The sequence below is a fragment of the Crassostrea angulata genome, chromosome 1 (genome assembly GCF_025612915.1).
Source record: "Crassostrea angulata isolate pt1a10 chromosome 1, ASM2561291v2, whole genome shotgun sequence".
In the NCBI taxonomy this organism is placed as follows: Eukaryota; Metazoa; Mollusca; class Bivalvia; order Ostreida; family Ostreidae; genus Magallana; species Magallana angulata.
Genome location: NC_069111.1, coordinates 1,282,884 through 1,297,457, shown reverse-complemented (window position 1 = coordinate 1,297,457; position 14,574 = coordinate 1,282,884). Strand labels below are relative to the sequence as shown.

General features: G+C 36.3%; 1 protein-coding gene, 1 long non-coding RNA gene and 1 pseudogene across 2 annotated transcripts; all 3 read left to right on the top strand.

Annotated features, from left to right (window-relative positions):
* The first annotated feature begins 2,093 nt into the window (after positions 1-2,093).
* On the top strand, positions 2,094-9,589 carry LOC128176158 (piggyBac transposable element-derived protein 2-like). Its single transcript, XM_052842266.1, has 3 exons — positions 2,094-3,110; positions 8,923-9,037; positions 9,451-9,589. The coding sequence occupies exons 1-3, from the start codon at positions 2,579-2,581 to the stop codon at positions 9,587-9,589; spliced, it is 786 nt and encodes a 261-aa protein (XP_052698226.1). The 5' UTR covers positions 2,094-2,578.
* Positions 6,444-8,034, top strand: LOC128156594 (uncharacterized). Its single transcript, XR_008239736.1, has 3 exons — positions 6,444-6,644; positions 6,848-7,142; positions 7,717-8,034. It is a non-coding gene; the product is annotated as an uncharacterized LOC128156594 (long non-coding RNA).
* A 1,226-nt stretch (positions 9,590-10,815) lies between the features above and the next one.
* LOC128156585 (piggyBac transposable element-derived protein 4-like) lies at positions 10,816-12,822 on the top strand (annotated as a pseudogene).
* Positions 12,823-14,574: the final 1,752 nt, after the last annotated feature.

Below are 14,574 nucleotides of genomic sequence, written 5' to 3'. Positions count from 1 at the left end.
TTCTACAGGAATGTTGTTACAATTTGTCGTTTACATACTGGTATATTCTAGCCTCATGATAGGGTTGCGGTCATGATTTTCAATTTGGTATTTCGTTGTAGGTAGAAAAAGCATTTCAATCATTATAAGATTATGTTATTGCATTGGTTAAAGAATAAACAGGGAAATCAGGTTTCATCATCCATTCAGCATATTCGAAAATTTCTCCCCCGGTAAGATACCCAATTGCCATTTCTTAGGCACCTGTCTCTTATCAAGAAATGACAGTGAAGGTTTTGTGTTTCAAATAAGAAGTTTTTAAGGTTCAACTAGGGTTTTTACATCTGCTGTACCAAAAACATAAAAGTTGATTGCAAAGATTTATGGTGATTTTCCGTATTTCCATTTGCAAGGGGAAAGGTGATGCATTTGAGCAGTATCCTCCAATATGTTGATATTTTGATTATTACACTGGCATAAAGGTTTCTTGTTGTAAGTAATTTTGAAAGAAAAAATATCTTTTGGATTGAAACAAGTCATGATATATCTTGAAAACCTTACAGAAACAGGATAAGGATATTCAGCCGAGAAAGAGAAGAATGAAAAGCTATATTTTTTAAAATTATAAAATCAGACCAAGTTTAACTCAGAATTGCATGAACCTTCTGATTTTAGAGTGTTTTGGTTAGAAAGAAACCAACTCTAAATGTTAAAGGTAACAGGAGACAGTTTTGCACGAAAAACCCGGTCAAAATTTTGACAAAAGTAGAGAACCTGAGGTTTGGATGGTTATTTAAGGGGAATAAATTGCTAAAATATTTATTGCTTTCATTTTTTGGGAAGACGAACACATGTCCATTTCATTAATAAATGACTCTTTAGTACTGGTCATGTCGCATTTTTCATCGGATATGCAATGAAAATGAGAAACTGTGGCAAATATTTTCACTTTTGGTTTTGTGCTTGAAAAATAGAATGGTTTAGAACATAAAAAGTGACTCGATAGAAGGTGGTTTATCCCCATTAATTAGTAATTATTTGCATGGGCAGACATTAATCTACAAATCCTATGGTGGTTTATGACAGTTGTTCGGGTCTAGAGCGTAGTGCTGGATCCGTGCAAAGGTAAAAAAGGCAATTTAAAAAAAATGGAGATCGTCCTTGACCATTTTATTAGGTGTTATATGTAAGTTGTACTTGGTTTATTCTGAAATGTCTAAATATTCTCAAGAGACGGGACCATGTGTCCCCTGCATGGAAACCAATTTTAGGAAATTTAAAAATCCACTTCAAAAATTAGATCAGAAATATCAGCACTATCGGCTATCACTTGTCAGATAATTATGTCGACTTGTCAGATGATTATGTCGACTTGTCAGATATTTATGTCATCTTGTCAGATCTTTATGTCGACTTGTCAGAAAATAACCATATTGACTAGAAACTCAATATTTTGTTGTTAAAGCGTGTTAGTGCCACTAACTGCCATTTACTTGTCATCATAATATCTGACAAGTCGACATAAAGATCTGACAAGTTAACATAATTAATTGACAAGTCGACATAAAGATCTGACAAGTTAACATTATTATCTAACAGAAAAAATAATATGGCCACTAGTTTAAAGAAAATTATCATTCATAATATAAGTCGATGTGTCAGGTAATGATGTTGACTTGTTACATGTTATGTGGTCTTGTCAAATAATGATGTCGACTTGTCAAATAATGATGTCGACTTGTCAAATAATGATGTCGACTTGTAAAATAATTATGTCGACTTGTCAGATAATTATGTCGACTTGTCAAATAATTATGTCGACTTAAAAGATTCTTATGTCGACTTGTCAGATCCTTATGTCGACTTGTCAGAAATTATTATTTCAACTGGATGGCACAAATTGGGCGTGAAAAGGTTATAGTGTTAAATTGTTAAACATGTGGATAAGTGACAAATCGACTTAACCCCTTAACGGCTAAGTGCGCCTTTTGACGCATTTTTATGCGCGCTGAGAGAAAACTGCTGATATGATGTAAAGACATGGAGTACAATGAAAAAATTGATATATTTGAAAACAAGAGAAAAAAGGGAATTTTTTTCTAACAGAATTTTTTTTGTGTAAGGTCATCTAAATATAAAAAAATATGATTGAAATATGCACGTACGTGCAGAAAAGCAGTCAAACGTCATGAAATATAAGAATTTGGGCTGATTTATAATTAACCAATCTTAATTTACTGAGCAAATTTTCTAGTTGAAATTACCATATATAAAACGATTAAGATTTTTACTGCAATTTTCGTATCGGACATGATATTGTATGATTAAAAATAAAAAAGATATCCGCGAATGAAAATCGGTTGTTCTGATCGTGGAAAATAGATGATCTAAAAAGCGTGTTCAAAAGAAAATTAAAGGAATTGGATATAGAAAGAAGCAAGCCATTTTGACGTTCTATTAGCTTGGACAAGGCGTTATAAAAAAGAAAGACTAGGCTACAAATAATTGAAAAAAAAATAATACAGATTCCCGACAGGTTCAACAAGGTTCCAGTTTCTAAAAATAAAAATTCACGTCACATGTTGGTTGTATAGCAACAATGTACACAGCGCGGAAAATTAACATGGCTTCCCGTGACGGCGAAAGTGACAGTGATTCATCCGACGACGATTTGTACAGCAGTTCTGCGGGTTCAGACATTAACATTGATGATTCTTTAGATTCTTTTTCATCTGATACGGATGAGGATGATGATCCGAACTCCCAGTCGTCTTTAGAGACTTTCTCTAGTCAGATCAGCGATTCAGAGGGTCCCGGTTTTTGGTCCAGCGAATTGCATCCCGTGTCGGTCGCACCGTTCTCAGAGGAAACCGGTCCAAGTCACGATTTGACGCCGAATGACAACATTTTGAGCTACTTCTTTTTGATGGTATCGGAGGTTTTCTTTGAGAGAGTGTCCAATGAAACCAACAGGTACGCTGCTCAGGAATTCGAGAAAAGAGGTCACCGTGACGCGGATTGGATTGACACTTCTCCTCAGGAAATCAAGGCGTATTTTGGCCTGCACATCCTTATGGGCACCAACCAGCTTCCAAGTGCAGATATGTACTGGTCACAAAACAAGTTCTTAGGTACAGTATAAATCATTAGAACTAATGTAGCAAAATTCATGATGAATTCGAGTAGGCTAATTAGTAGTGTCAGTAAACACGCATGCATAGTATGCATATGTTCTAAATTGCAGAGAAGCAGGTGCGTGTTGAACAAATTACTTCTCATGTGATTTTTTTTGTAACACAATAACACAAGATACTATTATAAGAAAAGAATATGGATTTTATCAATATTAACAGTATGAATACATGTTTTGGTGTTATAATTAATTTTATTAGGCCTATTTATATTATGTAAGAAACACCCTCCTCCAAATAAAAAGAAAAACCAGCTACCGGTACATGTAGGTTATATCTAAAATGTATCAACTAAGTCGGTTATTAGTCCCCTACCGGTTTCACCGGAGGGGACTATAGCTTTCCTCTGCGTCCGTCTGTCCGTCTGTCCGTCTGTCTGTCCGTCCGTCAGTCCGTCTGTCTGTCCCACTTCAGTTTTCCACACTTTTTTTCTTTATGCATTTGAGGAATAATATGAAACTTGCTGAACAGCTTCAAAATGTCAAACTACAGATCAAGTTTACACTTTTGTAGCGTCTGATTGACATATTTTCGAGAAAATTAATTTTTTATATTCCAATTTTTTAATGTTCGGGTTCGTTATCGGGTTCGGAGTGTATTGAATAAAGGTCACATACCACAATTTTTACCCCGTGCTCATTGATCAGTCAAGTAGTTCTATTCTAAAAATGTATGTTTTTTTCCAAAAATTCCCAGGGGTGCTAAATGGGCGAATTTGGCGCCTTTTAGGGCATGGATGGAAAGAAGAAGGTTTGAAAAAAAATACTAGCTAAAAATAATTGGGAAAATCGATCTTTAAAGGCGCAATAGGAAGGGTGTAAAGAGGCCAATGTTTACAAATATTCCGAAGTGAAAGTGGATATTGCAGGGTAGGGGTTATTGTAGGGGCCATATCTCAGCCCCCTCTCGATTGATTTTCCTGTCCTTTGGAAATGTTGTTGGACTAATGTTTGTCTGTCATTATGCCAAATTTGAATAAATTTGAGCCGGTGCAATTTTTTATATGAATTTTTGTTTTATAAAGGAATAAGAGGGAAAAATAATTGTGGTCTGTGTCCTATCAGGTCAAAAGTGAAATTGCTTATTTAGGGTTCTATCCCCCATTTCTTAACAAATATCAATCGTTTAAGGTAATTTACGGAGAAATTGGGCCTTTTGTTCAATTATGAAAATTTAATTTCACCAAAATAGAGGAAAAATTGGGGGTGGGGGGTGGTTTTATTGTTGGGTGATTAGTATGACCCGCATATGCAAATGAGGTAAGTCGTATTTCTATGTAACCATGCGTCGGCACTATTTTTGTCGTCTGCAACTTTCATTTCGTGGCTATGGACGAATTTCTTACAAAATACAGAGAAAAAGTGCGCTCGGGCTCTGCTCCTAGCTTGAACGGTCAGTGTCGCATCTGGACTGGTGCTAGAAGCAGCAACAACAAATATGGTGTTGTATGCTACAAGCATCCAGTAAAGAACAAGTGGGTTACCATGCATGTACATAGACTCAGTGTCATGCTACATCATGGTTATCATGAGTTGGATGCATCCATTGTTGCATCACACTTGTGCCACAACAGGCTGTGTGTTGTTCCGGAGCACATCACTCTGGAACCACATGGTATTAACAACCAGCGACAGACCTGCCGAGCTAGGGGCACCTGCCTGGGCCACTTTCCGTACCTGCCTTGCAGACTTGACCTCATTATTGACATGAATTGAGAAAACAAAGAATATAGGTAAGTTTATCATATTTATTAGAATGTTACACCGCTAAACATTGGAGAGTCATGCATTTCTCCTCACAATAATGGTTTTAGTATATGCCTGATGGCACATGATGGATTCAGTTCAATTAAGCTTTAAGGTTAGTAAAAGTCAGTATCATTCATAAAGTGGGTATAAAGTCATTCAGTCACATCCTGGGCGAGGCCTCAGATGATATTGGCATGCTCCTCTCCTGTGGTAGGGATGATCACGTGCTGCAGGTAGGTTCATATCCAATTGTCCCTTCCGGTAGTCTGACTTTGTCCGATGTTCCTGTCGATATAGATGGTGTTCCTCCATTTTCCTACCCTGCTGTTTGTTTCTTCTGGTCTTAATCTTTTCCTTTTTATGGTATTCTTGTCTGTAGAGGAACTGCTGGTCAATCCTGGCTAGTCGTCGCTTGCCGGAGTCTGAGTATTGGACACCGGCAGATTCACACTTGAGTCTGGTTGAGGTTCCTGGTAAGTTATTCCTCCTGTGAATCATGGAGTGCAGATGGCCTTCCATTGTTCTTGAGAATTTCACATTCTTGGGCATGTTAGCACTTGCAGATCTATGGTAGGACTCGTTGGCATTGGTGTCAGTCAGAAGTTTCATGGCAGAGATAGCCTCCACGCTCAACTTCATTTTCAGAACTTCTGTCACAATTCTTAGGTCGTTGTCATTCATTTGCAGGGCGGTGATCCTATAGATGGCCAAGTTGCGGCTAAAGTTCCACCAGTTGGAGACCACTCCCCCCTCACAGACCAAGGAATAGGCGGCACACATAGAACAGTCTCCGTCATAACATGCTACAGTTGCCTCCAGGACTTTGGGTAAGAAACTGCTCATTTTCTCCAAGTCTCTGTCATACTTGGTGAATAGCTTTTTCACTATCATGGAACATCTGGATTTTAAGTCATTGCTAAACACCCTTTGTAACTCTTTCTTTTCTTCTTTTGTCTTAGAATGGAACATTTCATCGCTGTATACTGCTCGGTTGCTGGCACGGAACTGTGATTGCCCAAGATGGACATGGTCTGCTAGGCGCTCTACTCTCCACAAGGGATGAAGAGCCCGCATGGCATCGTCCACTCCTTTAGCACCTTGGGCATCGCCGTCTGTGGTAACATACCGGACTAGAACATCTTGCAGGCCGAGCTGAGTGCCGATATCCTTTCCCATCTCGTATTCCGAGAACGGAGCAGCCGGAGACAGGTTTGCAGTACATTCCGCATGACCGCCAGGACAGTCCACCTCCATGCCTTTGCCGCGCAGCCATGCACCAGTCCAGCAGAGTTTGTGCTGTACAGCACAGGCAAGTATGTACTTTCTATCTGTATTTGTTTCTACTGCCAGAGAAAAGGCTTGACTGGCATTCTGGCCAGGGGTCTTCCGACTAAACATGACGCTGCTGTTGTACCTTGCATCTGTTGAAATGTTGATGATATTTTCAGGGTGTCCTAGAGTAACGTTAACCTCTTTGACTTTTTGTATCTTGTCATTCATGTCCAGTTTGTGAAGTTCTGTCATTTTTCTGCTTGTTTTGCACAGGAGTGTCTGCATGAATGATTTGCTGGGAGCAGGTATGTCCAAACAGGTGAGGAGTTCAATTATCTTTTCGGCCCCGATGGCAGTGTCTTGAATGGCATATGCGAGAGCGATGTTGGTTGCTGATGGATTACGGCCTGGTCCCTCTTGATGAATCTCATGATACAGGTTGAATGTCGGAGAGGTAAACGGACAATTTGCGCATTTTATCTTGTACTTCCAAGAGATGCCTAGCTTTCTTGCCTCGAGTACAGCAAAATTTGGCATGGGGTAGGTGCTTGAAGTAGTCTGATGAATATGGGCTGTGCTCGTCATCATATCTATCATTTTCTCCTCACTCACTACACGTTGTCCCCCTTCATATTCATTGATGTTGGCATTTTGTAGGTATCTGCAGCTTTCTGACCGTGGCCGAAGAATACACGAGGATCCACTCTCCCCATCACAGTCGGGAGTTATGTAGGATTGGCAGTCTAAACTTGGTCCTGTTACCAGGGCATGGTCCCCAGCGGATAGCCGGACAAAGGAGCGTTTACGAGTTGTCTCTTGGCCCTCTGATGAAGCCTTGGATCTGTTAGTATTACCTTGCCGAAAAAACCTCCTGCTGGGCGGCTTCCTTTGGCGGAGTTCCCTCCCTTTGTTCCATGGCCTTTGGTTTTTCTGAAACATTTTGATAACTTCTGTAAGTACTTTCTGCTTGCTGTATCAAAGATGGTGTGATGGATTCCTTTATTTCTATCATATTTATAGTCTTGTATGTTTGACAGTACTTCAAATGGCATTTTATACCTATCCATGTCATCTAAACTGTACCCAGAGCTAATCCATTTTGACCTGTAAGTGCCACTTCCTCAAGTTGGTTGCAGTGGCCATGTTTGATTATCTGCTTACAACAAAGGGATTACTTGCTGTTTATTTACTAGCATGTCTGATTTCTATAGTATATTAAATGTAGAAATTTTACATATTTTTTCCTACTGAAAAATCTGTGTCTTCATATTTTATTTTTGGGCTTTTCTGGGGATTTATAGCCTTATTTGGGGTATAATTTCAAAAAATTATTAAAATTGCATAATATTAATCTTGATGAGAAAAAATGTCAGATGTCTTTGGGCAAGAAGTTGAAATATGACATATTAAAGTTTCAAGGAAATTGATTATAAAATAAGGTCATTGTGAGTACTTTAGTGAAGTGAATTTTGTGTGAGATGCTGGTGTTGGCATGCAATTTCAGCTATTCCTGTACCTTTTTTCAGGGGCCCATAACTCTGGTGTAAGGAGAAGGATTTCATCGAAACTTCTAGGAGACATTGGAAATACCCACAGGTGCCAACCTACCAAGTTTCATCAAAATCAATAAAGGTATGTGAAATTATTAGGTCACATACCACTATTTTTACCCCGTGCTCATTGATCAGTCAAGTAGTTCTATTCTAAAAATGTATGTTTTTTTCCAAAAATTCCCAGGGGTGCTAAATGGGCGAATTTGGCGCCTTTTAGGGCATGGATGGAAAGAAGAAGGTTTGAAAAAAAATACTAGCTAAAAATAATTGGGAAAATCGATCTTTAAAGGCGCAATAGTAAGGGTGTAAAGAGGCCAATGTTTACAAATATTCCGAAGTGAAAGTGGACATTGCAGGGTAGGGGTTATTGTAGGGGCCATATCTCAGCCCCCTCTCGATTGATTTTCCTGTCCTTTGGAAATGTTGTTGGACTAATGTTTGTCTGTCATTATGCCAAATTTGAATAGATTTGAGCCGGTGCAATTTTTTATATGAATTTTTGTTTTATAAAGGAATAAGAGGGAAAAATAATTGTGGTCTGTGTCCTAAACGAGGCCAGTATGTAGCCAGTAATAATATCTTGCGTTACTTGTACCATTCCTTTTATCATATCTAACAAAAAATAAATTCTGTAAAATAGTGTTAAACATTGTGTTGTAAATTTAATCGGCAGGGTTTTTTTTTGTATTATTACAATCGGGTTCGTTGTCGGGTTGGGCTGTTTAACTGTTTGGTTTGATTCGGGGTACAGAAGACGGTAAGAAATGATATTGTGCATAACAGTGCATTGTTTTCACAAATTTTTACCAGCGAATTCAGAATAGACTTGGCGAAATTACAGGAGATGAAATAAAGAGTATTACTTCACCTATTTTGTATTTAATTTCTATATCAACCATATAGTTTTAATTTCCTCTGTTCTTTTTTCTCTGATTAAAGCATGATATCTCGTTTCCATTTTACAATAGCTCTGAAATAGTTGTGTGCTTGGAAGCTTTCATAGAATAATACAAACCGGTAGGGGACGTGTATTGCTTATGCAATACTCTCAGAATGCTTGTTCTAATTGAATCATTTTATTTTCTATGCTATTCATTATTGCATGGTTATAGTTATTATAATACTCTTTTGTTTGAGATCATTTATTATGATCTAAATCTGTTTTTATCTATGTTATAGGAAACCAAGGATTCAAAGACACTATGAGTAGGAGCCGTTTCCGGAGATTGACAGAGTATCTACACTTGAATGACAATACAACTCAAGGCCCTGTGGGATCTCCTGAGTATGACTGGTAAATAAAAGTAACATATTGTAGAATGCAGTTATCATAAAAGTGCATTATCACCAGTGTCAAAAATGTAAAAATGTCATCATTTTAGTGTTGAGACATTAGTTTTTGAAAAATAAAGTTTCGTAAATGCAGTTTTGTGTAAGTACAAATTGAGTAACGCCAGTTACTGTAAATTCCTTATATTACGCGAGTACTTAATTCCGCGATTCAGGTGTTTTGTATCAAATCGCGAGAATATAAAATTGCGATCAGCAATTTTTTGTTATAATTTCCTATAGTTCAAAACTGTCTGAAAAATAGAAGCGAGATTTTAAAATCCATGAGAGTTGCTTATAATATCTATAATTCAAAATTTGTTTTACAAAAATATGATTTTGTTCAACAAAACATATTTGGCATTAAATGTCTTACAGGCTTCACAAGATACGCCCATTGATAGAGATGACTCGGAGAAATTTCCAGAGGTATATGATGCCTGGACAGTGTCAGAGCATAGATGAGGGGATGATGCGCTACAAAGGTCATTACTTCGCAAAGCAGTATACACCATGAAAACCTATCAAAAGAGGGATGAAGGTATTTTTTCTCAATGATTTCTTTTTTTTGCTATTTCCAAAGATCTATTTTATTATAGTTGAAATAAGTTATCTAAATGCAAGAAAACAAAGCATTAAAGAAAAGCATATACAAAATAAAAGACAAGAACATGCAGTTCAACATCAAACAAAAAGGACTAAATTCAATATGAAATACATGTACAGTGTACCTTGCTTATCATAAATGACCTTGGTTATATTTATGACTGGAAAAGTAAACAGGCAATAGGACATATAGACAAAATATTTTAACCCCCGGCCATCACATTAAAAATACAAAAATTGTTCTACCTAATAGCCTAGGGAGACTTTATTTAATTTACTTTCTTATTCTCTAGAATATAAAGTTTGTCCATAGGGAAGGGGTTGGGGGGGGGGGGGTTAATGTAGCCCAAGGACTACTGCCTCCATCTGTCCTAAATCAGTCCTGCTAAGAAAATGCTTTTTATGAAATATCTCTGGGTTAATTTGCTCTGCTCTGGGTTTTTTTTTAATTATCATTGTAGACAAATACATGTACTGACTGGCTGATGATGTAATGGGAAAGGTTAGGTGCACATTGTCATGGTCATAAACAACAATGAAATGTCTTGTAGGTCTGGATGAGGTGTGAACCAAACGGATATACCAACGATTATAAAATCTATTTGGGCAAGCATGACAAGATGCAAGGACAGTCTCTTGGAGAACGGGTGGTTAAACATTTATCCAAACCACTTAAATGGAAAGGTCACCACCTTTTCTTTGACAGTTAACAAACTAGTCTTTAATGCTTTTATCTCTATGTATATACTTACTTTACTTACTTGCTCGGGGGGGGGGGGGGGGGTTCCTTGCAGCAAACATTTCTCTTAAATTTACATATAAAAAATGTATATGAAGTTGGTCCCCCCACTTTTCTACTTTTCAGGGAGCATATGGAAATTGAAAGGAAATTAGCAGTGGGTACAATACGCACCCCCCTCCTTTTTGAGAAGTTGTAATTTTCCAAAATTTCATTTACTTTTGAAAGTGGGGAGTAGGGCAGACAAAGGAAAGTCTTTCCTTTGTCTGCCCTACTCCCCACTTTCAAAAGTGATGCTATGTCCATCAGTTACATGTATACCGGTATATGAAAAAAAGTAAACCTCAGAATAATGAAATGCATACTGATACAACTTCTGACAATATTGTTATGTGACATTTTCTATTTATAGGTACTTTACATCAATCCCATTGCTTCAAAATCTTGAAGTTAATGGTATTTATGCTTGTGGTACCATCAATACCAATCGCAAAGGATTCCCTCATGAGCTGAAGAACCCAACTTTTAGTGGTCGTGGTGATACCGAGCAACTGCAACATGACAATTTGGTTGCAACAGCATGGAAAGATGCCAAACCAGTAAGTGACTAATTTAAGATTGTTGATGGGAGTGTATATTGTTGAAAAAAGCATGTCATCCATTTGGTAAATCATCATTTACTTTACAGGTTCATATTGTTTCAACCACATCAGATCCACTTGGAGATGGTCCAACACATCGTCGAGTACCTGGGGGTGAGGTCATATTAATACAGCGGCCACCAGCTGTTGCTGCCTACCAGGAGAACTACTATGGTGTTGATCGTGCCATGCAGTATCGCTCCAAGTGTCAAGAAAGTACTGGAAGTACTTTATGAATTTCATCCTGGAAGTGGCCCTGGTCAATACATTTCTCCTTTGGAAGATGACCCCTGGTGTGGTGAAACCAAGGAAACATTATTCGTTAGGTGATCTTCATGTTGATGTTGCCACGAGTCTTATTGAAGATTTTTCTAACAGGAAGCAGCCTAGGCATTTAGGAAAACATCTGGTCACAGCAGCAGGTTTGAGTGAGCATCACAGCATGAAGTTAGAACGACCTCGTGGACGGTGTAAATGGTGTGCAAAAGAGGGCAAGAGGAAGGATGTTGTTTATGGATGTGACAAGTGTATGGTACATCTTTGTCAGGGTGCTTGTTTCCAAGCATATCATGTGCAAAATCAGCTTCCAGTTTTGTAATGAATGCATATGATGATCAAAGTTTGCATATTACAGTATTCATTGTTACTGTCATTTGTATCTTTATTGTATGTCACATAAGTAACTGTATTTTTTATTTGTTATATTTCTCCTTTAGAAGCAATTTACTTATTAGAAATTAAGAGAGAGAAAGAAAGAGAGAAAAAGAGAGCGAGAGATTTTTGATTATAACTTCTAATCTGAAAATGTTAGAACATAATTTAGTGATACCTGTATTATATGGGATATACGGTAGTTGATTGGCAAATAAACAAGAATGTATTTTGAGGGTAATTGCTGTCTTTGAATGGATTTTATAAAAACGAATTATCATAAACATTTCAAGATTTAGTACATTCATGTTAGGGTTACATTTTACTAAATATTACATGTACACATGTATATAAACATTTGAATACTTTAGATTTGGAGTCGCTGTGAATTTCAAACACATCAATGTATTTGTTAATTTTTTGTTTACTATCATTATACCATATCACATTTTTTTCTCATCAAATTTGTTTTAGTTGAATGTATCAATGTCTGCAAATTGTCCATGAAATACAGCATTATAATCATGAATGTATTTCAAAGGTTTCCTTTATTACTTGATAATTATTTGTCTGTCTTCTAAAGAATTACACTGGTATATCACTATATGCGTTTAGGCTCATACATTGACATAAATTTGAATTAGTGCTGGTATTTAATGTGTGTGTAATTGATTCCATTTACATGTAGTTAAGAAGTAATTTTTTTGCATATAAAGTGATCACACCTAATATAGAATTGATTAGACTAGTGTATACAATGAACTAACAGTTTTTATAGGTTTCCCAATGTTAATTCCTGCTTTGTTAGATACGCTTACTTTGACTGTATGAGCTTACTCTCCACATGAAACCATTGTCTATTCTTGTCCAAGCTAAGATACTTCAGAGGTTACCTTTGATGTTTTGTGACATGTAAGCTGGTTTTCAATAAAATGTTGCCATCTTCTTGCTATTACCACCCTTTGTGTAAAGTTTGATGGCTGGCAAACAGTGTGTTCTTGAAATATTGTTCGTTATTTGATATGGACAGAACTATATGTAATAATGTAATAATACATAGAAATTAACCTTTGACCTTTTAAAATTAATGATATTTGGAGAGAGCAGAGGTATCAACTTCTAATCGAAGTATTATAATTATCAATAGACTTGTAAGATATCAGATGGTCAGTTAGATATATTTTACTATTAATAACCATTTAGAATACATATTTCTGTTATCATTTTTAACGGCGCCAACGGTAAAAAAGGAAAGCATTTAGATGCTAAATGGGTAGATTCAAAGGTTAAAAAATACTATAACTAAATTTTTTTAGCACACAACATGGATAATTGTATAAATAATTGATAAAGTTTCTTTTATAAAGTATTTAACATTAACGCATGTTAAATCATGTCAAAAACACTCAAAATACATCAAATGTTGTGTTCGTGACCATATTGTGTTGCCATGGTTACCATAAGGTTGTGACACACAACATAGTATGAACCCTTGGTATCTGACCTTTCATAATATATATGGGTTACCTTATGTAAAGTCTTTCAGAAATTGTCATAAATTTCATTTTAAAATTGTTTGCTAAATTCATGCAAAAACTGACAAAACGGCGGCCGTTAAAGGGTTAAAGAACTGACAAGTCAAGATAATTATCTGAAAAGTTGACATCAAGATCTGATAAGCCGACATAATTATCTGACAAGTGGTGGCATATCTATGCCACCATACATTTCCTTAAAAAAACTATCCTTTGCCACCCGTCTGACGTCACTCTATATTTAACTCGTAAATAAAATAAGCCTCTGCTGACTTAACACGATTTCCGGGTGTGGAAAGTGAATGTAAACATTTCATTTTTTGTTGGATTTATAGCTTGAAGAGGTAGGAAACAAACGTTTTATAGTAATGAGGATTTGGAATTATGTTTAAAGTGAAAAATTGAAGCGGGCAGGAGACCAAGTTAATCTCATTTTAATAAAAACAAACAGACAATTTGGGCGACATTTCCCAAATTATTGATAAGAATATAACTGGTCTAAGATTATAAATAAGAGACGTTGATGGCAAATCATGCCAACATTATTTACCGTGATTTTGTTTCATATCAATAGCTGTAGATCCTGTATCTCTACTGATACAACATTAAAAGTGTTTAGTGGAATTTTCTTAAAAGTTCATGTATCAATCTTCACATGTGCTTTATATCATTTAAAAAAATATGATCACTTTCTTGGCATTCAGCGTAGATTCTACAGTAAATATCACCCCTACCTCTACTTCTGGTGTTCTGGAATTTCTGTTTTGAATCGCCAAAAAAGAAATACATGTTTTGGATTATTTATTAACATTAACAGAATAATAGCTAGAATATATCTATGATTATATTAAACACTTATGATTTCGTACATCTATATTTCTAAAATAAAATATATTAATATTACCCCATCTTATGTAACCTTAATTAGGAAATTTTATATAATACAATTGATCAAAATATTTAACTATTACTAAAAAAACCATAAAATTTGGGGGTTTATAAAGGTTCAAATCAAAATGGAGATGTCTTCGTTACAAACCTATCAATGTAAGTATGTATGCATGCCTGGATAATGCTGTGTATGTTTCTTTTTACATCGTGCCTGGTGTTTAATTACCTCTTATTATTAAACCACAACGTACTAATTTACCAACCAGCCATTTCCTATTGTGTTTTTTTTTTCTAACATAAACAAGTTCAAGTAAATTCTTCTTTCTATTTCGGAAAGAAATGCAGACTTCTGCTTTGTTGCCCTTATAATTTAGCCGTATTCAGGTAGAAAGCATTTGAGATTTTCGTCAGCAAGCCACCTTCTCCTCACCAGAATAAG